We start from the raw sequence: 26,996 nt of genomic DNA, 5'->3' as shown, positions 1-26,996 counted from the left end.
GGAGGGGCGGTGCACCAGGCAGCATGGCGGCCGCTATGGCACTGAGCTGCGGGATGCGCTACGGGCCCTATTCCCGGCAGCTGCTGGGGCCGAGCGCCCGCGGGCGGCTCGTGCGGCCGGCGGTCTGGGGAGGGAGCGCGGCGCCGGCCTCCAGCCGGCCCGGCCCCGGGGGAGAGGTGCAGTACTGCGCCGAGCTGCTGCGGTGAGTCTGGTGCGGGACGGGCGCAGGGATGTAGCCGCCGCCCCAGCCCCTTGGGGGAGGGAGGCCTGTAACCCCGAGCCCGACCCCCAGCCCGGTGGGGGCGCTGTATCCCCCGTCCCCCCAGCGAGCCCCAGCCCCGTGCGGGAGGGGGCTGTAACATACTAAAAAAACAATAAAAGGCATGGCCCTAATTTATTTAGTAGTTGTTGTTGTAAGTCGCCTTTAAAATTAATCCTCATTTTGGGGGAGGTGAAGTAACACAAGCAATGTAAATCTTAAAATTTATCCCCCTGCGGGGAGCCTTACCCTCGTGGATGAGGAGAGTGGAGATAGAATTGGATTTAAAGTACTGAGAGCTTTAAAACGAAGACTAATCAGTTTAATTGAAATTCATTAAAAATGTTCATGCCTATAGTGAGATGTTTAAAGGGACAGACCATCAGCACTCCTGTCTGAACATTCTTTGCTTCCTTGTTGTTACAAGCTACATTTAAGCTTACTATAGCTGAAATTTATTATAGGGAGGAAAAGGTTTTTCTCTAAAGGTGGGTTGGTGGGAAGGACAGGGGACTTTGTATAGTTAGTTTCATTGTTTTTCCCCCCATGTACTTGGTCAGTTTCCTCTGTTGTTTGAGTGGGGGTTTTCACCTACCAACAGGGAAGAGAATAACTTCCAAAATAGGGAAATGTCATTGTACAACTACAGATATTGGCAGGGGCAGGTGTAGTACTGGATACTTCTGTAACTCATCTTTAAAGAATGACTAGATTTCAAATTGATGGTATTCCTCAGTTAAGACAGTTTCAAAGGAACATTTGATGGGTCTGTAATTAGCTATGAAAGTGCCCTTTAAGGATCTTATCCTAAGCCTACTAAAATTGGTAAGTGTCTTTCCATTGACTTCAGTGGGCTTTGGATCAGGCTCCAGAACAGGTTTAGAAAGTAGCTGCCCAAGGTCACCCAAAGTACTTTCAGGGATTTGTTCTGAAAATTCACAGTAGATTTCCAGTTACTGTTTTTATGTCCACAAAGTGCTTGTCTGCAAATCTAGTTTTCTTTTTGCCTTGACACTAATAATTAAATAGTTAAAACTTGCCCACTTATTTTTACCTCATCTATGAAACAAATGTAACTAAAATGGGGTGGGACGGGATCAACAGTTCTCATGAAAATGAGTAAATGTGTGCCCAGATGTCTGCCTCTTGAAGTTAGGGGCTGAAACTTGAATGCAAAGCTTCACCCTATGAATGCAAGGGATGAAAATACAGGCACCTTAACTATATAGACAGTTTTGAATTCCGCTTGTAATAAGAATAGTTGAGTAGAACTCTGCATTTTATGGTATGGTTTTGTGTGCTGCAGTTGTTTTTAATTTAATGGCACTCCCAAGTGGCCAAAGGAGTGTACATCAGTTTAGATACCTATAGTCAGTATGCCACAGTTGTAAACTGTATGCTGTGATTGGAATTGCAAATAAACAAAAGGACATATCTACACTTCGAGCTGGGAGTTTGATTCCCAGTTCAAAGAGACATACTTGCATTAGTGCTCAGTGAACCTACATGCTAAAAATAGAGTGTACACATGGAAGCACAAGTGGCGGGAGAAGCTAGGTGCCCCAAGTACATGCCCATCCAAGACCCTAGGCATTTACTTGGGGTGGCTAGCCCCTCCACTGGCTCTCATTACTGCAGCTATATTATATGTTTAGCTGTTAGTTTCATCAGAGCTAATGTGGGTATGTCTTCTCAAGCTGGGAATCACACCTCCAGTTCTAGGAGTAGATATACCCAGAAACTCCACTGGTCAAACAAACTGTCCTCTGCCAAGCTCCAAAGAGTCCAGTCTCTGTAAGTGTGGTTTCATTAGAACACAAGATTGGAAGTCAGGAGATCTGGACTGTAATTGCAGTTTTGCCACAGACTTGCTTTGTGACTTTGGGCAAATCTCTTAAAGCCTGATTCTCAAAGGTGTAGCTGCTCCTGCTGGTGCACAGGGTGTTCAGATTACTTCCCAGGGGGAATGAATGAAATCTGTTCTTTTAACTGTTTAAAATAAAAGCATCTATTTTTGTTTTGGTCACAGTTACTAGTTGAGCTCGCAATTCACTCCTATTAGAAGTAAGTTCAGTGCTGACTAGTAGAATGGTTAATTTACATATAGTTATAAATAAAATTTATAATCTTTTTGTTTGTCATATATAGGAAACGTGACTATGAAGGGTTTCTGTGTTCTCTATTGTTGCCTGCAGAATCCCGCACCTCTGCTTTTGCACTGAGAGCCTTCAATGTTGAACTGGCCCAGGCAGGTATTAAAATAGATTTGTGAAGTACTGAACTATAACTATCATTTCAAGACTCTAGGTTGAACTGTAAAGAAGTGTTGTATGCTGAGATGAAAGTTTTTGTTTCAAAGGGTGATAAACAGATGGTCCACCACAAAACCCCAGATCTAAACACCTGTAGAAACTGAGGGGGCTTGGAATCTAAACTTGGATCTGAACTGTGCAGCTGACTCCTATCTGAAAAGGATCAAACCAAAAACCTTGGGGGAGATTCATTTCTAGGTCTATGCTGGCAGAGACTTGGCAGACTTTCAGGAGGGAAGGTTGCAGATTTAAAAAAGTGGTTACATCTTCCCTCTGCTAGATAGCTGTAGTAGGCTATACCTCTCTAATGGCCCCTTGAGCAGAGGGTGGACAGTACTCCTGTCTCTGGTGCACAGCCCTCCAGCTCTGCTGTTCAGAGCATCTGCCCCCTGGTTGGAAAGTTAAAGTAGTCCAAACAAAAAGTCAGTATGCTACCACAGCCCTCAAAAAAGCAGAGCCCTAGGCATTCAGGAAGCCAATGAGAAAAATAAAAGAGAAAAGTACCTGCCCTTCTCTTTCCTAAGAGGGCTTGGGCAGCCAAGGCTTTCAAGCCATTTCCTGGTCAGCAACCCCTATTGCAAGGTGCCAGGGAGCTCCTTCGGAGTACTACCTTACACTGAGCAAATATCATCCTCCCTTTTAAGGATCTACTTATCTGCAGGCGTGACAAGCCTCACAGATGTGCTGCTGTGTTAAGGCTGATTTTGCCCGGAGGAGCTCTTTAACTCCTTCCTGATTGGGGTGGAGATCTGCCACACCACAGTGACCCTCAAACTGCCAGTGCAACCACAGAAGTTGATGCTTGCAAGAAAGGCCTAGCTAGAACAGCCCAGAGGATGTGCTGATTAAACATAATCCTGTTCAGCCTCTGTTGTCAGGACTCTTGGATAATTTAAAGCTGCCCTCCCTAGCAGTGGGAACACTACCTGTGATTCCCTGGGGTGGTTTCCTCTGAGGTGAAACTGGTCCAGGAACTGAACTTTGTGTGTTTTGAAATCCAGATTCTGATCTGGATTTTGTGGTTCAGCCCAGTCTCATAATACATGTGCCTTCAGAAGAATATTTGAAATAGCTGCTTGTCTTTGGGTTTCATTAGTGCGATGCTGAATCTGTAAAAATATATTTTATCTCTGTGATTAAAAAGCACAAGAAAATCTCGAGCAGTAAAACAAATACTAATCACAAAAACAAGAATTATATTAGTATGCAATAGCTTGCTGAAGTTTAGTATTTTAATTGCCAAGTGATACATATAAAATATTATCTAGTAGCAGTATTTTAAAAATTGCTTACTAATCTAGTTGAACTGAAGGAGGTAGATGTGATTTTTGTGATAGGTAAAGCAAGTGACTAAGGTGAAATGTACAACAAAGCAATCTTTTATCATTTATAGGAAGATTTGGGCAAAGTGTTTGATCTTCACTGTGGAATATTAGACACATTTTTGTTTCTGTCAGAGGTGTTGGCTCTTCCTGTGAACAGCTTGTCTATAGTCATAAATAAAATAGCCATCGGCTTATTATTGGAAAATTTTACCACTGGAGAGAAGCTGATTTTTACACAGGCATGATCAATGAAAAACCGTAATTGTTGCATATCTAGATGAACTGAAGGAGAGCAAGTTAAAACTTTAAGTTTACTGTTAGAAATGTTTTTATAAAATACCTGAATAACTTGGCAAAATGTTTAAAGAATAAAATTGTTCATTTAGTATGCTGTGTTCACGGAGTGACATCCTGCCCCAAATATTTCCCCCTCCCTGAGTTTTGCCATTGATTTCAGTGGGGCTAGGATTTCACCTAACATGCGTAAGTTCATTTGGGATATATATGGCCATATTTTTGAGAGAAGCTGAATGCCCACAGCTCCTGTTGTTTCACAGGTAAGCTGAAGGTGCTTAGTACCTTTGAAAATCAAGCTGTTAATTATTAGGGACTTGTCCCTGTGAGATGCTGAGCCTGTAGGTTGCATTGGGGAGCTGAAAACTCAGCATCACTGGGAAGGCACTTAGTGCCCAAACCTGCAAGATGCTAAGGTATCCAAACTGCAAATAATTTAACATTCTGCTTTGTACATCATCACAAACAATTGAACACTGGAATCCAAGCTCTGCTGGCAGTTTTCTTGATGATAGATATGTCACTATCTGACTTGTTCTCTTGCAGCTGTAGAAATCCTGATAGTAGTAACAATTTGACTCACTCCTGCAAGCCCTCAGTGTCTTTCGTGCCTTCCTTTTGAAGTCATGTTTTTTTAAAAAAAAAAAAAGCACATGTATATACAGTATGTATAAAAATTGTATGTATTTTATTTTCTCCTTCTCCTTTTGTATGTTGCTCACTGTTTAGGATTGTAATCTCTTTGGGCAGTGACTGTGGCCTAAGAAATTAGAAGTTGTGACACTCAGCCTCACAACATCTAACTTTTAGGCACCTAGAAAATCCCTGTGATTCACAAAGCCTGACCCCTAGTTTACCCTACATAATTACTTTGGTGTAGCTACTTCGCTCAGGGGTGTGAATAATCCACACCCCTGAGTAACGTAGTTATACCGATGTAAGTACCAGTGCAGACAGTGCTATGTTGGCGGGAGAGGTTCTCCCAATGACATAGCTACCACCTTTTGTGGTAGGAGAGATATAAAGCCAACGGGAGAGATCTCTCCCATTGTCTTAGAGCATCTTCACCAGAAGCTCTACAGTGGCACAGCTACTATGCGTAGCTACTGTAAATTTGTAGTGTTGACCTGCCCTGAGTTAAGTCCCTAAGCTCCTATACGATGAATGGGGAGAGACATCTTCAACTGTGATTAACAAAAGCCATCATGCTGGGCAGGGAGCTAGTCATCCAATGAGAGGGGTGTGTGCTACACTTTGTCCTTGTCTTGGAGAGAGGCACCTAAGTCTGGGCTGCAGGGAGGCGCCCATGTCGTCTTGGGATTCTCAGCTGCAAACACTCTATTTGCAGTAGGTGCCTACACCGTTAGCAAAAAGCCACAGAGGAGGAAGAGAACTTCTCTCAACTTTTAGCCCAGTGGTCAAGGTATTCACCTGGGATATTGGAGACCCCTGGTTCAAGTCCCTCCTCTACCTGAGGGGAAGAAAGGATTTGAACATTTATGTGACCCCTCTTAAGTGAGTGCTCTAACCATTGGGTTATGGGATATTCTGATGTGGGGCTCCTTCAGTCTTTCATGTTGAAGTTGTTGCACTCTGGCTAAATAAAGTCAATGGATTAGAGGGACTAGATCGTGGGTCTCCCACTTCCTAGATGTGTCTCCTGAGTCCTCTAATGACCAAGCTGGTCTACATTACACTGTAAGTTGATCTAAGTTACACTACTTCAGTTATGTAACTTAAGTCGACATAACTGTGGTCGACTTATAGCAGTGTCTGCCCTGAGCTATGTCGACAGGAGATGCTCTCCCATGGACATAGCTTCCACCTCTCAGGGAGGTGGAGTAGAGACTTGATAGGAGAGCACTCTGCCATCAATTTAGCATGTCTTCACCAGACCCGCTAAATCAACACCCACTGCATTGATCGCAGCAGTGCCAGTTTAGCCCGGCATGTAGACATGGTCTTCCTTGTGAAAGATGCATACTGATGGCATGTGATCAGAAAAATCATTCAGGAAAGATGATACTTAGTTATGCTCTTTAAGTGTCTTAAGCTAAATGCCTCCATTAGACTGTAAATTTCACTCTTAAATATATTCTTTCCAGATTAAAGACTCCATAACACAGAAGACCATAGGTTTGATGCGAATGGAGTTTTGGAGGAAAGCTGTGGAAGATATATACTGTGATAACCCACCACTTCAGCCAGTTGCTATAGAACTGTGGAAGGTAAAATATCTTTCCTGTCTTAAAATTTATTTATAATTATTATTTTACCTGTGGAAAATGTTTTGTTGTTTTGCATGTGTTATACTGCATACTAACTGTATTTTGTGTTATACAGATAATGTATGATATGTTGTATGTGTTATACTAAGAGCAGCCTGAAGCAAAAAAGGGAGAGATGGACAGTGATGATGCTGATATCTAGGGAGAAGTTACCAGAAAAATGTAGCAACTAGTCAGAACTATGTTAATCAGAGAATTTGCCTTCTAACCAGGTGAAGGGACAAAATCATTAGAGTGACCATTTTAAATCAGTACCAATTAAAGTGTTTAAGTAAACTTTCCTGAGCCTCTACTAGTCTTTTCCAAAGGTTTAAGAACTGAAAGAAGACAGAAATTAGTGTGATCAGAGACTAAAGCCAGAAAGCGGACCATACAAAGAAAGATACACTATAGGAGGCTCACACCTTCACAGTTAAAACTATAATGCGCACTATTTCATATTCCATTGCACTCTGACTCCCCAGAAAACTGAATAGCTGACAGTTTCTTTCATTTTTTTTTTTTAAACTTGCACAAAATCCAAGTCCTGATTTGGATGCTGAGTTACAGGGATTCTACGTACCTGCCAACTTTTGAAATATTTGCTTCAAGACACCTCTGTGTTGTTCTGGAGCTTCCATGAACTTACAAACTCAAGCACGCCTACAATTTAGCATCTCCACTGGCCATGGTTGGGGACAAAATGACCAGCTGACCAAACCTGTTCACTCTAGTTAGGACCCCCACTGCACCAGATGACTGATGATTGCCTGTACTTAAAATGGGAATAAATAGACCCCAATATGTTGCTTTACAGTTATGATTTCCAGCTGGGATAGGTCATTGCCTTAGGACCACAGACTGACATCTTAAACTCTCCATCTAAGGAGTCATGTGCCTCTGTCTGTGTTGAAAGTGCAGAAAAAATAGGGAAACCCCCTATAATGGTGGGTTACTATACTACAATTCCTGTATGATTAGAGAGTTCACTTGAGGGCATCATGGCTCTCCATCTACTGTCTGTTGTTTATCTGAGGTCAGGGATCACAGCCCTTTACTATTCCCTTTTTCTGATGTTGGCACTGTTGTGTTAATGGACGCACCGAGTGTGCTCTTCCTCCTTTAGGTCTGATGTCAAGCACAAGTCAGTACTTGTTTCTATCAACAATCCTGTTCAAATTATAATTGGATTTAAACAAGAAACTGTTGAAGAAAGAGAGAAAACACTGGTAATGCCAGGAAATAAACAGCATCTACTTGATTCTCATCTAGGATATCCAACACTATTCCTAGATATCTCCAATTCAGAATTATTTATTTCTTTAGCCACAACAAAGCTCTAATATAATTAAAAGAGAAGCTGGCAAGTATTCTGGACCTTAGTTATAGATTATTGGATTCAAAGCCCCAATAGAACAGACTTAGATGTCTTTGCTGCAAAGGGTAAAATTTGATATTGGTAACCTTATTTCTGCACCTTTTGCTTTTTATTCACTTTCTCTCTGCCCAAGTACATGCCAGACTGCCCACAAGCAAGCTGGTCTCTTTGTTCTTCCACAATGTCTGTGCTTCCAGGAATGGATTTGGTCCTTGGTTACTCTTTTTCCATTCCAAAGGTCCCCTCCTGTGTGGTTGTCTGGATCTAATAGATTCAGCATACACTGGCTTGTGGTATGTCTAAACATGTTCTTCCCAGCTTTCTTCAGTGGGGCCTGCTTGGATGAATAATAGTGGTTTCTTCCAAAGGATAATTGTAGTAAACATCATGTGGATGAGGATCTGTATCAAATGTCAGATTTTGAGATAGTTAGACCGGCTGGTCATATACCCTCTTTCCAGGAAGCAAACCAACCTTGTAGTGGAGGGAGGGGAATAGATCCATTCCTGCAACAAGGGTTGCTCTCACACCTGGTTTCTCTATCAGGCCCTTTAAACAGAATCAATTGCCAAATGAGAAATAGTTCAAAAAGCTTAAAAGCGTTTCTTGGATGTTCAATCAGCTTTGATGGGCAAAAAGAACACTGAGGCAAACTAACAATTTCCTTGGATTACCTCATAATGGTGCACTCATATTGGTTCCCAGAGTTGTGATTTTATTTCCAGTGCCGCTGGACACACCCGGAATGATCCTGTATGATCATTTCAGTCTTTGCAGAGAGGAGCTGCCCCAAAAAGGACAGGTTGTTATTAAAATAAAAAACAAATCCTGTATTAAAAAAAACAAAACAAAAACAAAACAAAAAAAAACCTTGAAAAAGCATTCCAAATTCATGGATAACCTGCAGACCTCTCTCGTAGCCAAATTCATAGAGCTTCTTTAGTTAATGTTTCTTCTATCAAAAACATTGCATACTATATTTTCATTACTAGGTTTGCATGGGGGACAATTGCAGTTTTACACATCAGTTATCAGTTTGGTGTATATTAAATACATATTCCCAAATATTTTATATGGAATATGGCCAACATTTTCAAATTTGGCTCCCAAAGTTTGGTGATCAAATTCATATGAAGGCACCTAAATAAAACTAGCCTGATTTTCAGAGGTGCTGAACACTTGCAGCTACCATTGATTTTTAAAAGCCTTAATATGGATTTAGGCACTGAATTTTAGACACTGTGACACGGTCAGGCCAGATGGCTACAGGAGAGTGATTTTTTTTTCCCCCCTGAGTTAGAAAATGCTTTATTCTGACAGCTGATTGAAGACAAATATCCACATCTGTAGTTGGAGACTTCAACTGGCAATATCACAGGGCCCGTTCCTTATACGAATTACATCACTGAATCACAACACTATTTTGTGTGCTCAGGAGAGTGATAGAAGGCAGATATATTAGCCCCAGGTTAAGTAGGTCCCTTTCCCCTTTGGAAGGTAACAGGGAAGGTTCTAGAACAATCAGGATCTTTTTGGAAACAATTAAGGCAGACAGGCTGATTAGAACACCTGCAGCTAATCAAGAAGCTGCCAGAATCAATGAAGACAGGCAGGCTAATCAGGGCAACTGGGTTTTAAAAAGGAGCTCACTTCTGTTTGTGGCGTGTGTGCGAGGAGCTGGGAGCAAGAGGCGCAAGAAGCTGAGAGCGAGAGGGCGTACTACTGGAAGACTGAGAAGTACAAGCATTACTAGACATCAGGAGGAAGGTCCTGTGATGAGAATAAAGAAGGTGTTGGTAGGAGGCCGTGGGGAAGTAGCTTAGGGAGTTGTAGCTGTCACGCAGCTGTTACAGGAGCCACTGTAGACAGCTGCAATCCACAGTGCCCTGGGCTGGAATCCAGAGTAGAGGGCGGGCCCGGGTTCCCTCCATCCCCCCAACTCCCTACTTGATACCGGAGGAGTTGACCTGGACTGTGGGTTCCACCAGACGGGAAGGTCTCTGGCCTGTTCCCTGATCCACTAGGTGGATCAGCAGAGACTGCAGGGATTGTTCTTCTTCCTTTTCCTCATGCTGGCCAGTGATAAGGCTAACTGAGTGAACGGCAGATTTGAGCCATGAAAGTGGCCAAACTGAGGGCTGCTGTGAACCTCTGAGGCGAACAAATCTGCCAATAAGCGCAGGACCCACCAAGGCAGAGGAGGAACTTTGTCATAGTACCCATGCTTGAAAATGTTTTGTATTTTATCAAGAAACTCATCAGATTGTATATGAAATTACAACTTAAGTTTAGGCTACCTTTTCAAAAGTGACCTCTAACTCCATCTTGTACGCCAATTGAGACACTGTGAGCCTAATTCTAAACACGTTTCTGTGGGAGTTGTCAGTGTTCAGAACTTCAATCAGGACCTGTATGTCTGAAGTTACGTACCCAAAATTACAAGTGATTATTGACAATTTGGCCCGTAGTATCTGTAACTTAACAAAACTTGTTACTTCTTTACCACTCTGGCACTGTTGCCGCCAATGCACTTACAGACAGTTAGTGCTGACAAACTGGGAAACCAATTGGGCATCTAAGGCCTAGTCTAAAGTCTACTGAAATCATTAGAAAGATGTACCTTTGCAACATTTTTTAAAAATATCTGCAAAAATAGTTATTTGGGGTTTAAATTAGATCTAAAGAGACAGATAATGATCTGTAGAAAGCCTTGATTCTGAGAACAGACTGCTCCAAAACTTCTATCATAAACAGTTAATCATGTCAGACTCATACACAACAGTACGTACTAGCTGCAAAATTGAAGGTGATTGAGGGAATTATTTTAAATAATAAGTTTGGAAAAACCAGTATAGAATGGAGGAGCTGTGAAAGGAGGGCAAGAGTTTGGCAGAGATGAGTGGCTGAACAGGAGATGGTAGAGGATTATCAGTTTTCTATAATAAATTGAATAATTATACTGTTTATACATTAAATAAATATATGAATATTCTGTATAAACAATATCTGTTGACATAACATATATACTCATGCTAATTATTGTTCTCCTGAAAAACCATTAGGGAAGTCCTTTCATTGCTCGTCTTAGGAAACAAAATGCTGAATTTGGGAAGTGAACAATGTGATCTGCAAATATTTTGTTGGAAATTGTAATAGAATGACCCAGTAATAGAATGAATGTGTAGACTTAAATTACATTTTAAAGAAAATATATTTTTTTAAAATGTCTCCTTTGCTTACGTGTTGGCTTGAGCCACAAGATTCTGTTTTTTCTGTAGCAGTAGTAAAGAGAGATCAGTTGAAAAGTTTTACACTTAATTTTTTTATTACACACTTTAAATTTCCATTTTGATTTAACTTAGATGATACTGAGCAAGTCAAATCTTACTTTTAATAACAAAAAGATCATTAAAAAATTACAGCCTTTATCATACCTTGCTTTCAATAATTTTCCAAATTTTCCCTTTTCTCTAAACTGTAATATGGCTTTTCTTTGTTCATCTCCAGGCTGTCAAGAGACATAACTTGACTAAAAGGTGGCTTCTGAAGATTATTGATGAAAGAGTAAGTAATTTTTTAGTATGCATTTTAATTTTTCCTCTCATATTTGACTTTTTGAATCATGTGTACCTAACCAAAACTTAAAAGAGCTCATCTTTTCTATTTCTGTATAGTTTTCATGGTATCCTGTTCCTATCCACTCACATCATCTTAGTCTCCTGACAGCATTCTGTGACCATGTTTGTTTGGCTTTTAGAAATTACTTTAAAATATTTCTGTATTGCCTCATATCAAGATGAGTTATGAGCTTAAAATCTCAAACAAACGTCATTTTATATTGCCTTCCCTACAAGATCTATATATATCACAGGTACTTATGTGGCCCTGATTACCTTCGTTGTTGAACACCTCACAGTCTCTAATGTATTTATCCTCGCAACACCTCTATGAGGTAGGGAAATGCTAATATCCCCATTGTACAGCTGGGGAACTGAGGCACAGAGAAGTTAAGGGACTTACTGAAGGTCACATGGGAAGCCTGTGGTGAAGCAGGCTATTGACTCTGGCAATTGAATCTGGGTCTCAAGTCCCCTGGATCATACTTCCTATCAGAGCACTTTATAAACATTAATTACTTTAACTTCACCACATCAGTGTGAGGTAGATGAGTATTAATATGCACATTCTGCACTGAAACTAAAGGACTTGGAAGTCCAGTGACTCGCCCAAGCACACACATGGAGTCTATGACAGAGACCATCCGGGTCTCTTCACTCTCAAGCCTGTATGTTTTATCCACAAGACCAGCTTTCCTGTCATAGTGAGTGAGTGTTCTATTTCTGATAGCATTTGCATGAGACAGCAAAGTACACTCAGTAGTTTAAAAGTGCTTTTAAAAAAGCACACACTTGAGGAACATATTCTGATATGTGTAATTTTCTTTCACTGAGATATAAGCCTCATTCACTGGTAATGGACTAGACTTGGCAGTTAATAGTGTAAACATACTGTACAGTACCATTCATCAGAACTAAGGGTGTGAGTCCGCAGTAGCACGGCATGAAGACTCCAAGGCCAGGTTTGCACTACAAAGTTTTGTTTGGCATAGCTATGTTGGTCAGATGTGAAAAAACGCACACTTTCTAGCTGACATAATTATGCCAGCAAAAATCCCAGTATAGATGCACATATGCTGACAATGTGCTTCCATCAGCATAGCTGATATTCAGTTTTGTCGTAGTTTTGTCAGTCTCAGGATATTAGAGCTTGTCTAAGCTCGAAAGCTTGGCTCTTTCAGCAACAGAAATTGGTCCAGTAAAAGATATTGTCTCACCCACCTTGTCTCTCTAGCGTAGCTAATCTCATTTGGGGTGATGGTACTGTTATTGCCAGCAAAAAACTCCTGTTGGTATACTGCTGTATCTATGGCAGGGGACTCTGTCAGTATAGCTATACTGGTAAAGCACTTGTAGTGTAAACAAGCACCAATTGATTTAATGTTAATGCAATATTGCAAGAGAGAATTTAAATATACAATGGTTGTGGTTCCTTCAGCAACCTTAGCTCGTTGCCCTTGCACATACATATTTTGTATTGCTGGAGATATTTTAAAATGTATTCCTTAATGTGTATATGGTTATATTCATATACACACGTGATTCCTCCCTATCCCCTAATGTAAGTTACTTTTGTCCACTATACCCTAATGAAGGATTATGTAGATCTGCTCATAATGATCAGTTTGTGCAAAAAAAACATGTTCATGTTGCAATACAGACTCATACATATTCATGTTCTGTGCTCAAACTATAGGAGAAAAATTTGGATGACAGAGCATATCGCAACATCCAGGAACTTGAAGCATATGCTGACAACACTCATAGCGCTCTCTTGTATCTCACCTTGGAAATGCTAGGTATGTGGTTTTCTTTATTTAGGGTTTTTATGGAGAATTTATCAGTAGTGCTATAACTGCTACTATATTTATTAATGGGGAGGATTTTCAAAAGTGTTGATGGTTGAGCTAATTCTGGACCCATTAAAGTCAGTAGTAAAGGTTCCATTGACTTTAATGGGAGAAGAATAGGTCAATTTTCAGCACTTAAATCTATAAAATTAGGGCTGTCTATTAATCGCCATTAACTCACACAATTGCGATTAATTGTGCTGTTAATAGAATACCAATTGAAATTTATTAAATATGGTGGATGTTTTTCTATATTTTCATATATATTCTGTGTTGTAATTGAAATCAAAGTGTACATTATTTATATTACAAATATTTGCACTATAAAAATGATAAAAATGATAAAAGAAATAGTATTTTTCAATTCACCTCATACAAGTACTGTTGTGCAATATCTCTTTTGCGAAAGTGCAATTTATAAATGTAGATTTTTGTTGCTGTTACATAACTGCACTCAAAAACAAAACAATGTAAAACTTCAGAGCCTCCAAGTCTACTCAGTCCTACTTCTTGTTCAGCCAATCACTAAGACAAACAAGTTTGTTTACATTTGCTGGAAATAATGCTGCCATCTTCTTCTTTACAATGTCACCAGAAAGTGAGAACAGGTGTTCGCATGGCACTTTCGTACCCGGCATTGTATGGTATTTATGTGCCAGATATGCTAAACATTCGTATGTTCCTTCATGCTTCAGCCACCATTCCAGAGGACATGCTTCCATGCTGATGATGCCCATTAAAAATGTGTTAATTAAATTTGTCACTGAACTCCTGGGGGAGAATTTTCTGTCCCCTGCTCTGTTTTACCCGCATTCTGCCATATATTTCATGTTATAGCAATATCGGATGATGACCCAGCACGTCATTCGTTTTAAGAACACTTTAACTGCAGATTTGACAAAACACAAAGAGGGTACCAATGTGAGATTTCTAAAAATAGCTACAGCACTCGACCCAAGGTTTAAGAATCTGAAGTGCCTTCCAAAATCTGAGAGGGACGAGGTGTGGAGCATGCTTCCAGAAGTCTTAAAAGAGCAACACTTCAATGCGGAACTACAGAACCTGAACCACCAAAAAAAAAAATCAGCCTTCTGCTGGTGGTATCTGACTCAGATAATGAAAATGAGCATGCGTCTGTCCGCACTGCTTTGGATTGTTATCGAGTGGAATCAGTCATTAGTATGGAAGCATGTCCCCTGGAATGGTGGTTGAAGCATGAAGGGACGTATGAATCTTTAGCGCATCTGGCACGTAAATACCTTGCAATGCCAGCTACAACCATGCCATATGAACACCTGTTCCCACTTTCAGGTGACATTGTAAACAAGAAGCAGGCAGCATTATCTCCTGAAAATGTAAACAAACTTGTTTGTCTGAGCCAGTGGCTGAACAAGAAGTAGGACTGAGTGGACTTGCAGGCTCTAAAATTTTATATTGTTTTGTTTTTGAATGCAGTTATTTTGTACATAATTGTACATTTGTAAGTTCAACTTTCATGATAAAGAGATTGCACTACAGTACTTGTATTCAGTGAATTGAAAAATACCATTTCTTTTGTATTTTTACAGTGCAAATACTTGTAATCAAAAATAAAAACAAAGTGAGCACTGTACACTGTATTCTGTGTTGTAAATGTAGAAAACCAAAAATATTTAAATAAATGGGATTCTATTGTTTAACAGTGCGATTAATTGCACGATTAATCATGATTGATTTTTTTTAATCGCTTGACAGCACTATATAAAATTAAACCTATTTCAAATGTCACAGCCATATCTATCTGTCTTAAAAATATAATCGCATCCTAAGTGGGGTGGGGGGGGAACAATCAAACCCTAAAAAATAGGCTATCAGTCACTGACTAGTAGGTGTATTCATTTAGAAAGGGAAAAGGAGTGAAGAGTGTAGGGACAATATCTAACTCTGTCTGCATATTGCCTAACACAATGGGCCCTTGTGTAAGAGAAAGCAGTAGGGTGAGAACTAACCACATGATTCTTGAGCCCTGGACTGTCAGACGGTGTACTTCTAATGTTGATAGTAATCATCTGCCTCCATGCTTTGGAGGAAAATCTTTGGTCTGACTTGCATCTTTTAATTTGATAGAACCAACTCTGGAGAATTTTGTACCTACCATGCCTGTCTCGGAGCTTACTTTTTCCCTCCCCAGCTCTGACGTTTTAGATGGACTTAAATAAATAAATAAAGCACAAAGAGATATGGCTAAGGTTTTAGCTATGGTACCACAGTCCAGGCCCAGATGTGTAGAGATGGCCATAATATAAATATTAAAGAATAATATTGAAAATGTGCTAAGAGAAGAAGCTGTGACTTCATAAAATACAGGCATACCTAAATTAGACAAGATACATTCGTGAACTAGATATAATTTTGCAATGTGACATGGTAGCAAAGAACATCAATCTGATCAAGGGAATGGGGGAAAGCAAAATAAAAGGATATTTTGACTAGGCATCCAGTGAGGGGCTTGGGAATATAAATATACAAATATTTGAAGAGATTAAATGCCAAATTAAGTTTGCTAAGTGAGCTAAGGTCTTTCTCTTCCCTGAACAGTAAAGCATAAACGTTCTGAGAAACCACACTTCGACAAATGGCTGCTATAACCTAAATCTTCCTTGCTGCAGATTAAGCTCATTACTTGTCCTACCTTCAGTGGACATGGAGAACAATTGATCACTCTTCTCTTTCTAATAGCTTTTAACATATTTGAAACTGTTATCAGGACCCATCTCCCAGTTTTCTTTTCTCAAGACTAAACATACCCAGTTTTTTTAAATTTACTGACTATTCCTGATCACTTTCCTCTCCTCTAAGTGCTTCAGAATTGATTCCTTGAGGACCGGCTCCATGATTTTTCCAGGGACTGAGGTGAGGCTGACTGGATCCCCGGATCCTCCTCCTTCCCTTTTTTAAAGATGGGCACCACACTAGTCTTTTTTCCAGTCATCCGGGACCTCCCCCGATAGCCATGAGTTTTCAAAGATAATGGCCAATGGCTCTGCAATCACATCCGCCAACTCCTTTAGCACCCTTGGATGCAGCGCATCCGGCCCCATGGACTTGTGCTCGTCCAGCTTTTCTAAATAGTCTTGAACCACTTCTTTCTCCACAGAGGGCTGGTCAGTTCCTCCCCACACTGTGCTGCCCAGTGCAGTAATCTGGGAGCTGACCTTGTTTGTGAAGACAGAGGCAAAAAAAGCATTGTGTACATTAGCTTTTTCCACATCCTCTGTCACTAGGTTGCCTCCCCCATTCAGAAAGGAGGCCACACTTTCCTTGATCACCTTCTTGTTGCTAACATACCTGAAGAAGCCCTTCTTGTTACTCTTAACATCCCTTGCTAGCTGCAACTCCAAGTGTGATTTGGCCTTCCTGATTTCACTCCTGCATGCCTGAGCAATATTTTTATACTCCTCCCTGGTCATTTGTCCAATCTTCCACTTCTTGTAAGCTTCTTTTTTGTGTTTAAGATCAGCAAGGATTTCACTGTTAAGCCAAGCTGGTCATCTACCATATTTACTATTCTTTCAACACATCAGGATGGCTTGTTCCTGCAACCTCAATAAGGATTCTTTAAAACACAGCCAGATATCGGGGTGATCGAAGTCCAGCATTAGAACCAGGGCCTGTGATCTAGTAGCTTCCGCTAGTTGCCAGAAGAAAGCCTCGTCCACCTCATCCCCCTGGTCTGGTGGTCTTTAGCAGACTCCCACCACAACATCACCCTTGTTTCTCACACTTCTAAACTTAATCCAGAGACTCTCAGGTTTTTCTGCAGTTTCATACCGGAGCTCTGAGCAGTCATACTGCTCTCTTACGTACAATGCAACTCCCCTACCTTTTCTGCCCTGCCTGTCCTTCCTGAACAGTTTATATCTATCCATGCCAGTACTCCAGTCCTGTGAGTTATCCCACCAAGTCTCTGTTATTCCAATCACATCATAATTCCTTGACTGTGCCAGGACTTCCGGTTCTCCCTGCGTGTTTCCCAGGCTTCTTGCATTTTGTGTATAGGCACTTGAGATAACTTACTGATCGTCCTGCTTTCTCAGTATGAGGCAGGAGTCCTCCCCTCTTGCGCTCTCCTGCTCATGCTTCCTCCTGGTATCCCATTTCCCCACTTACCTCAGGGCTTTGGTCTCCTTCCCACGGTGAACGTAGTTTAAAGCCCTCCTCACTAGGTGAGCCAGCCTGCTTGTGGAGATGCTCTTCCCTCTCTTCGTGAGGTGGAGCCCATCTCTGCCTAGCAATCCTGTCCTCCAAAGTGTTTGCAGTCTCCCATTTTAGTGGCATCTGCACATGTTATAAGCATGCTCTCTACACCATTATCCAAGTCATTAATGAAAATATTGAATAGTACTGGACCCAGGACAGACTCCTGCAGGACTCCACTGGATACATCCTCCCAATTTGACAGCAAATTATTTATAACTACTCTTAGAACAGTTTTTCAACTAACTGTGCACCCACCTTATAGTAATTTCATCTAGACCACATTTCTCTTGTTTCTTACAAGAATGTCACATAAGACCATGTCAGTAGCCTTATTAAAAATCAAGATATATCTTGTCTACTGGTTATCCTCTTCCCCCTGCCCCGCAATCCATTAGGACAGTAACCCTATCAAAGAAGGACATTGATTTGGCATAATTTGTTCTGAAAATCCATGTTGACTATTATCCTCTAGGTGCTTACAAATTGATTGTTTAATAATTTGTTCCAGTATCTTTCAAGGTATCCAAGTGAGGCTGACTAGTCTATAATTCCCCAGGTCCTCTTTGTTCCTATTTTTAAAGATATAGGTATTGTATTTGCTCTTCTCCCTCACTCTGGGAGCTTACCTGTCCTCCATGAGTTCCTAAAAATAATTGCTAATGGTTCTGAGATTGTTTCAGACAGTTTCCTTCATTACGCTCGGGTGAATTTCATCAGACCCTGCCAGCTTAACTACATCTAACTTATCTTTAACCCATTTTTTTCCCTATGCTAGCTTGTGTTCTATCCTCCTTGTTGTTAATGTTAATTGTGTTAAGCATCTGGTCAAAATTAATTTTTTTTAGTGAATATTGAAACCAAATCGGCATTAAACACCTTAGCCTGCTTGATGTCATCCATTATTAGCTCTCCTTCCTGCTAGGTAGAGGACCTTCATTTTCCTCCGTCTTTCTTTTTCCTAATGTATTTATAGAAACTCTTCTTCTTGCCTTTTATGTTCCTTGCTAGGTGTAACTCATTTTGTGCCTTAGCTTTTCTGATTTTGCGCCTATGTTCTTGTGGTATTTTTTTTTTTATATACTCATCATTAGCAATCTATCCACATTTATAGGCTTCCTCTTTGATTTTCAGTTATTAAAGAACTATATTGACTTCTTACTATTTTTTCATCTTTCCTTCACTCCTGGATAGTTTGCTGATGTGCCTTTAATATTGTCTGTTTGAGAAACTGCTCACTGTCCTGAACTGCTTTTTTCCTTAGATTTTCTTCCCAGAGGATCTTACTTACTAGTGTCCAAGTTTGTTAAAATCTGCATTTTTGAAGTCCGTTGTTGTTGTTCTGCTGCTCTCACTCCTTCCTTTCCTCAAAATCATGAATGCTATCATTTCATGCTTTCTTTCATCCAAACTCCTCCCTTCCACCTGCAGATTTGCAACCAATTCCTCCCTGTTGCTCAGAATCAAAACTAAAATGGGTGCCCCCTAGGTTGTTACTTCCACTTCCTGAAACAAGAAGGTGCCCCCAACACATTCCAAGAATTTACTGAATGTTTTATGTTTTGCCATATTGATTTTCTAACAGATATCTGGGTAGTTCCCCATTTTGTGTTTTGGAAATTTGTTTGTTCTAGAGATGCCTCATCCTTCATCTCCCGCTTTTGGAGGTCTGCCTTGACATTGCTTCCCTTTTTCCCCCTCCATTTCAATTTCAGAATGTCAAAATGTTTTGTTTTAGTAGAAAATGTTGAAATCAAACAATTCAATATTTCTGAATCACATTTTTTAGAAATGTCTGTTCTGCTCCTGCCCCCCGCCCCAATTTTTGTCCAGATTTGGGACAAATCAAAAGTTGAAATGTTAGAATTTCCTTTGGGACAGAAATTCTGAATTTCCTTTGGCTTTGCTTAGTATTTATTGCTGAAATTTTATTCCTGGTCTCTTGTTCACTAGGGGTAAGGGGTTGCACTGATGTAACTACACTGATGTACTAGGGTAAACTGTACCAGTGCATTTGTAATAGGAGTTTGAACTGGTTTAGCTACATTGGTATAGCTACATGAGTGCAAAAAATGCATTGTAGACTAGCCCTAAGAGAAGTCTCATTCCAGAATGTAGTAATCAGTCAGCTAGTTTACTAGCTTTCACCTCTGAGATTAGGTCTCAAGGACAATCTGTGAACATATGCTGTTTGAGGCAAATATATTCTTAACAGCTGTAACACTCAGGCTATTCTGTTGTTGATTATTTGGTTTTTAACCTTTATTTCTGCAAATACAGGTGTGCGGGATATCCATGCAGACCATGCAGCCAGTCACATTGGGAAAGCACAAGGCATTGTCACCTGTTTAAGAGCAACTCCTTATCATAGTAAAAGACAAAAGGTCTTTCTTCCTATGGACATTTGTATGTTGGTAAGAAAGTATAGACTGGGAACAAACAATATAGTATCTCTAACTGCATCTCTCAGCTTTAGATATATAGTCTTTTCTGTTAGTCCAGAAAGTAAATGTCAAAGAGCCTAGTTGCTATTAGTAGAAGGTTCACTTCCTGTGGCTTGCAGTACCCCCAGCATGTTCTTTCAGTGACAGGGCTTGTCTTGGTCTTGTTGCTTTGCTTCCTTTGGGAGGTATGATTAGAGTGATTTTTATTTATTTTAGTGCTAGCTCACTGCAATTTTTTTTATTAAATCAGTAGTATTTTAGGATTTTTCTTCATGTGCAGAAATACACATGGAATGGAAATCAGTTCCTTCCTCCCAGCCCTAAATTTTCTAGTGTTGGTCCCTTTGTTTCAGAATGAGCTCCCTAGCCTTCTCTTTGTTGTGCTGTGGTCATACTCTTGCTTTTTCTGTGCAACTCAATAGTAACTACAAGTATTTGCTCACTCATTGCTGTAGCATGTAGGGTCTAGTTGTACAATTTGAGAGAACACCTAACTGGCACTGGAATTCAGCAGCCCTTTACAGGAACAGGTAATTGTCAATGACACAAGGATTAAAACACAAGTATCCCATTAATGTTCATATGAATCTGTGGCTAAATCTATAGACAATAGCATTGAATATTTATTTAATAATTTCTCAGTTTGCATTTTCAAATTATGACCTCATTCTCATTGCTCTTATATAAATCCATCTAATTGTAGAAGTGCTTAAGGCACATGCACTAATCTTTTATGAATATCATTTAAATGTGAATTAATATCCTTGATTTGATATTAATTTGGGTTGTTTTGTGTAGAATAATGAAGAGCTCCAAATTTGGTAACCTTTGGCTTTGCTTTCCTGCTAGATCAGTATTATGTGAATGGCACGGAAGCATAAAATGGCTGATATGTCGATCCCAAACAGTAACTCATGATGGCAGCTGGTTAGGGCCTTCCAACTTTCTTACCTTTGTTTCAATATAACTTAATATCATATACCTATGTACACAAACACACACCCACACAGAATTGTGCTTGTCCTTGCCATCACAGCCACGCATGTGACTATGAAACTTTTCAGTCATCAGTGGGTGTCGGAGATGGGTGCAAAGGTAGACTGAGAGTGTTGCAGAGACAAGAGGTATCTTGGCAGCTAGTCAGAGTCACCAGATTACTCTTGAATCTGTGTCCTCTGTGTGGCTTTGTCTTCACTATAAAATTTTACCATGTTCAATCAGCCTTGTGAATAAATTTAAGTTAGCTGACATGATACTGAACAAAACTCGTCTTAGTCTGCATTAACCAGTATCATGGTCACCATTGTGTCACCTAATTCAATTCTCAATAAATGTTCAAACATGGTACCATTTTGTAGTATAGACCAGCCCTATGACAATGCCTTTCTTCATGGACCAAACAGCTGTTTTTCGGGTTAATCCGTAACTTTTTCTTTTACCCTGCTTAGCCTCAGGTGGTGGTGGTGGTGTTTTTTTTAGCTTGACATGCAAGAAGTTGATTTCAGATTACCAGAATTTAAATTCTAGCTCAGTTATCCCTACTTACTACAAAGTATTCAGAGAGTCAGTTTATGCAAAGACTGAGTTAATTACTCTTTCCTGTCTTTTCCTTCACTGAGCTTTGCTTCCTACTGACTACTTTAAAAACATGCATAAACGTTTTTCAGATTTTTATTGTAATCTGGCAGACAGGCAGGCTTCTGGCTTTCCTACTCTCTTGTTAATCAGAAACGTGTGTTTTGTTTTTTGCTCTTCCCTCTCAGCATGGAGTTTCGCAAGAAGATTTCATAAGAGCCAATCAAGAGAAAAATCTGAGAGATGTAATTTACAACATTGCCAGCCAGGCGCACATTCATCTAGAACATGTAAGCGTCCTCTTTTCTTGTTAATAGCATATAATCAATTTTAATGTTAAGAATTGTTGTCAGAATGTGGTCTTAGATGGTGCTTCTAGTTGGGCACCTTATTTATTGTATCAAATATTTTAAAAACACTTTTACCTTCATGTAGAAGTTCAATCTCCCATCCTCTATTCAGTTGTGGGCGCCTTTGCTGAAAGTGATCAGAAAGGTGCAGATCGCAATTACGTTGAGGAATATAGCCTTGTAGTGTTAAACTGATTGGAGAATAAACACACCAAAAAACTTATTCTAAAACAATAAAAATAATTTTTGAATGGAGGTTCTTTTTATTGTAACACATTTGCATGAATTTTTCTATTTCTAGTGACAGCTCTATGTATGTATAACTACTGATTGAAAGCTTTTGCACATACAGTAGAACCTCAGAGTTATGAACACCTCGGAAATGGAGGTTGTTCATAACTCCTGAACAAAACGTTTTGGTTGTTCTTTCAAAAATTTACAACTGAATATTAACTTAATACAGCTTTGAAACTTTACTATGCAGAAGAAAAATGCTGATTTTAACCATCTTAATTTAAATGAAACAAGCACAGAAAGAGTTTCCTTACCTTGTCAAATCTTATCTTTTTTTAAACATTCTGTTTTTTTAGTAGTTTGTGTAACACAGTGCTGTACTGTATTTGCATTTTTTATTTTTTTTTGGTGTCTCCTGCTACCTGGTTATGTACTTCCAGTTCCACATGAGGTGTGTGGTTGACTGGTCAGTTTGTAACTCTGGTGTTCGTAACTTGGAGGTTCTATTGTATGTCATGAGATGTAGGATATGCAAGGGCGTGCCTGCACAGATCAGATTCCAGGGTCACAGCCACTGACTGTGTGCATGAGTTACTTTGTGTATTTTGGACATAGGAGCAATAATTACCAGGCATTCAGATTTTGCCTTTACATGCCAAACTCTTTTTTCCCTGAAAACTGCCTACTATATGCATAGTGAGCTGCACCAGCAATGTTTCTCTGGTTTTGTTTTTGCCCCAAGCCAGTCTGTTTGGGATCACTGTTTCAAACTTCAGTATTTGTGCAACGGCTTTGTCAAAGGTTGTTATTCACATGGATCAATTAGTGGATCCGAACTTAAGAAGCCGCACTGAGACCTATTCCTTACCTCTCTGCTATAAGTATTGAAAATAAAACATACAGGCTATGCTTATAAAAGCATGTTGGTACATACTACATTAAAAGAACATTAAGGTGCAAAGACAAGCTTTCAAAAGTTAAATGCCAGAATTTAGATTGCCTGTGCAACCTTAGTTTATCCCCCTTGTGCTTATGCATTGTGATATTCTTTAATGACATAATTATACATGATGACATCCTTTTTTTCCCCACAGCATCCCTGCCTCATTTAATTAATGGGTCTTCAATATTTCTTTTTATTCTTCACAGTTGGCGTGTGTCACCAGACCTTATTTAACAAATGCTGCACGAACTACAAAATGATTAACTCCCTAATGGGAATTTTTATGGTGCTCCCACTATAGTATCTGAATGCATCACAACATCTCTGTGAGGAGATGATTATTTTTATTTATTTATTTATTTTGTACAGCTGGGCAACAGAGGCACATAAAAATTAAAGTCAAAATTGTCAAGTGTCCATTAATTTTGGGTGCCCAATTTGAAACACCTAGGTCTTGATTTTTCAGGATGTTTGGTATTTATAGCACTTAGTGTTCAAAGCACATCTCAAACCAACTTCAGTTCCAGTTGTGAGTGCTCAGCACTTCAGCAAATCTGGCCCCAGATTTGGTTTCATTGGGCACCCTGAAAATGAAGAACGTGCAGTTACATGCAGTTAGTGGCCAGCTGTGAAAAATTTGGTTTAAGTGATTTGCCGAGTATTGATTAGGAACTCTGCAGCAGAGGCGGGGATATAATCCAGTTTTTCACAGTGGCATTCTACTTCCTTAAGCATGAGACCATCCTTTCTCTTCCTGCAGTCATCTGCCTCATTCACTACACATCTTCCGACTTCTGCATCATGGGTGCTGAATAAAAAAGGGGTTCTGTAGAAAAAACAGTATGTGATCATGTAATTATACACTAATCATAATCCAAACACACAAGGGGGGCAAATTAAGGTTGTGTGGGCATTTCCTAACTTTTGCGTGCTTGACTTTGCAACCTTAACATTCTTCTTAGGATTTTTTGAATATAATTTCCTAATTTAAAAAAAAAAAATTCACCCCAAGAATTCTACCATGTAGAATCATGTTGACCCCCACTTTGCATCATCAGCATGATGCAGCTCTCATTCTGGGGTCCCTACACTGGAGGGCTGGGGGCAAGCTCGGCACATTGATCCCAGAATGTGGCCTTGCATGTCTGAAAGTTCAGCTCATCATCTCAAGCTGCATTAAGATGCAATCCCACCAGCTAGTGCACCTTTCTCGGGCCCAGAAGCAGTGTTCCACTGTTTGCAGCTGCTCTATGAACACCACCAACAATCTTGAATGGTTCTCACTGTGTCCTACAGCAACCTGCCCACCAGGAAATTGTCATATTCCTCGCAGCTCTTCTTGTGGCTCTGCAGATATTGGAGGATCATGCATCCTGTGCATGCAATGCTTCTGACAGTACCACAAACTCTGTAGTTCTGTCAGAGATGGCAGATGGTGACAAGCACCCTGCAGTTCCAGTCACCCTGCATGACTTGTTTGTGGCCCACTGTACATTGCACTGTCTTTTGGGAAGTTTTGGCGCTGGATGGGGGCAAGCTGTACCCTGGCATACTTACCCATAGTGCACTGCACTGTGCATCGACACAAACACTCCTTGTGAGTATACACACCGCCAACTCAAGGAGACAGGTATTACGTTCACAAGCTATATAACAACTGTGGCGGCTTTATGCCAACGTAACCCGTGCTGGCAAGTTTTGTAGTGTAGACATGCCCTAAGTGATGTGATATGCTCATGCAACGACAGTTACTGCAGATACTCAGGGAATGTTAAATTTATAACCAGTAGAGGGCAAAATAAGCTAGTGAAGAGAGGACTTTTCTTTAAAAGCTTAGTGACTAAAATACAATGAAAACAATCAAAACTGGACTGAATACAAGTGAAAGTCCTGTTGCAAAGGCAGTCCCTTTTTAACAATCTTAAGTCCTGCTGACACTTCTTCCCCTCTCTCTCCCCCTTTTAAAAATATAGTTCTATTCTGAAATGTAACTCTGGAAAGATGGCTTCTGTTGGTTCTTTGTATGCTTCTCAATTGCTCAACATCAAATGTTCTCAGTTTACCAAGCAAGAAGATGGTTTTTCTGTCAGCCTTGCAAGACATGGGAAAGTCAAGCTGGATCCTTTTCTAGCTCATGCATCGTGACCAGTAAATATAACCCAACAAAAGCGTATTGTAGGTTTAGTTAAGGGTTAAAACCTCAAAGGTTAAAATAAAAAATCCTGCTCTTTGGAATATTTAAGGGCTATTCCTTTCAGTTGAGGGCTGTTAAAGCTGTAGTTCAAGATTCAGCCTATTACTATTCCATTCTGTTTGTCCAGTTCTCCAAAGGGCTGTTTAGAAAAACAAGGAATTCAGTAATTGATATTCTTGGTATTTTTAAAGCTAAAAAAGCAGAAAAAATGCTTTTGGAAAAAACATTGATCCTGTATTTATAAATGAAGAAATATTAAAGGATAATTTTTTCTTTGTCTTTTAGGTTCAATGAGCTGTACACCTTGATTTAAAAATAATGCAACTGCAGTTTATGCTCAGTCCTGCAGTCAGATCTGTTGTCTCAGACCCCCACAGCCATGCAGAGCCCCATAGATATCAGTGGGGCTTTGCCCAGACAGAGAGGTCTGAGCTAGCGGTTTCAATGCTGCAATCGGATCCTAAGGCTATGTCTACACTACAGATGCTATAGCTACAGTGCTGCAGCTGTTCCGTGGGGGTGCCACCGTATAGATACTTGATACAGTGAGGGAAGTGGTTTTTCCATTGCTGTAGTTACAGCTGGTAGTTAGGTTGATGGAAGAATTTTTCCGATGACCTAGTGGTGTCTACACTGAGGGGTAGGTTGGCTCTGTCTCTCTCAGGGGTGTGAATTTTTTGTACCGCTGAGAGACATAGCTAGGTCAACGTACGTTTTTGGCGTAGACCTGCCCTAAGTTATTAATTCTTATGATGTGGAGACCAGAAGTCAGCCCCCGTCGTACATTGCTAACAGGAATAAAAGTAGTAAAACCATATTTCTTATATTAAACAAGCAGAACACATGGGGAGCAGATCTGTGGATTAAAAATATACCAGTTTACCTAGTGAATTTTCTGATTATACCTAAGTTTAAGGCTGCGAAAAGGCACAGGAATGGTAACGGGCATCTCACAATATTAGACACTTGGTTTTGTAATTACTTCTATATATGCTGAAGGATGGTGCTTGATTTTTTATTTAATGAAAGTTGTACCTTCATTGCAGTATATTCAAACCTGAAAGATTCAAGCTCATGATAAATTTGGCCAGTTTGAGCCATTAAAACTCCGTATTTGAAGTTCACTTTGATCTGGTAACTTCTCTACGCAATATTTTTTTTCCTTCTCTTTTCAGGCTAGGTCCTTCAGTAAAAATGTTCCTGCCAAAGCATTTCCTGCCTTTCTCTATACAGTAAGTGTGATAACAGTGCACTCTTTAAGTGGTGGAGTAATTTGTGTTTCGTTTGTTTATGAACGGTAATGCACCAAGTTAATTGTTAATTAGTAGTATTTTTTTTATTATTCAATGGGCATTCTGGGTGCTTAATATATCTGAAATTATGCCACCAATTTAGGTGCCTAAATATAGGTTCAGGTGTTTAACTGCCCAATAGTTTTTGTTTTTCTATTTTTTAAGGGCAAAATTTCTCAAAATGGTTTCCATGTATTCATAGACTGTCAAAAATGGTTTAGATATTTATAAAATAATATTGCATATGCTGCTGTTTGTGTCCATTATACATACTAACCCTTTTTTTCTCTTCTAGGTTACTTTAGAAGATTATTTATATAAAATACAGAAAGTAGATTTCGACATATTCCATCCAAGCTTACATCAGAAGAGCACGTTACTACCATTGTATTTATATATTAGATCCTGGAAAAAAAAATATTAAAA

General features: G+C 39.9%; 1 protein-coding gene across 3 annotated transcripts; it reads left to right on the top strand.

Annotated features, from left to right (window-relative positions):
• NDUFAF6 (NADH:ubiquinone oxidoreductase complex assembly factor 6) lies at positions 1-26,996 on the top strand. Of its 3 annotated transcripts, XM_073330531.1 has the most exons (9): positions 1-202; positions 2,408-2,507; positions 6,296-6,418; positions 11,343-11,399; positions 13,149-13,251; positions 19,819-19,952; positions 21,746-21,847; positions 26,454-26,510; positions 26,866-26,996. In XM_073330531.1, the coding sequence occupies exons 1-9, from the start codon at positions 24-26 to the stop codon at positions 26,992-26,994; spliced, it is 984 nt and encodes a 327-aa protein (XP_073186632.1). In that variant the 5' UTR covers positions 1-23; the 3' UTR covers positions 26,995-26,996. The 3 variants fall into 3 exon arrangements, with proteins under 3 accessions (XP_073186632.1, XP_073186634.1, XP_073186633.1); XM_073330533.1 differs by lacking the exon at positions 2,408-2,507 and having other exon boundaries at positions 29-202; XM_073330532.1 differs by lacking the exon at positions 1-202 and having other exon boundaries at positions 2,408-2,511.

The sequence above is a fragment of the Lepidochelys kempii genome, chromosome 2 (assembly GCF_965140285.1).
Source record: "Lepidochelys kempii isolate rLepKem1 chromosome 2, rLepKem1.hap1, whole genome shotgun sequence".
Classification (NCBI taxonomy): Eukaryota; Metazoa; Chordata; order Testudines; family Cheloniidae; genus Lepidochelys; species Lepidochelys kempii.
Note: the sequence above shows the minus strand (reverse complement) of the source record. Positions and strands in the feature narration are given on the sequence as shown.

Excerpts from the sequence above, each read along its gene's own strand:
- NDUFAF6 (XM_073330531.1), top strand. The coding sequence starts at position 24 with ATGGCGGCCGCTATGGCACTGAGCTGCGGGATGCGCTACGGGCCCTAT. Across the intron at positions 19,953-21,745 it reads CTATGGACATTTGTATGTTG|CATGGAGTTTCGCAAGAAGA; the intron begins GTAAGAAAGTAT and ends CTTCCCTCTCAG. Across the intron at positions 21,848-26,453 it reads CGCACATTCATCTAGAACAT|GCTAGGTCCTTCAGTAAAAA; the intron begins GTAAGCGTCCTC and ends TTCTCTTTTCAG.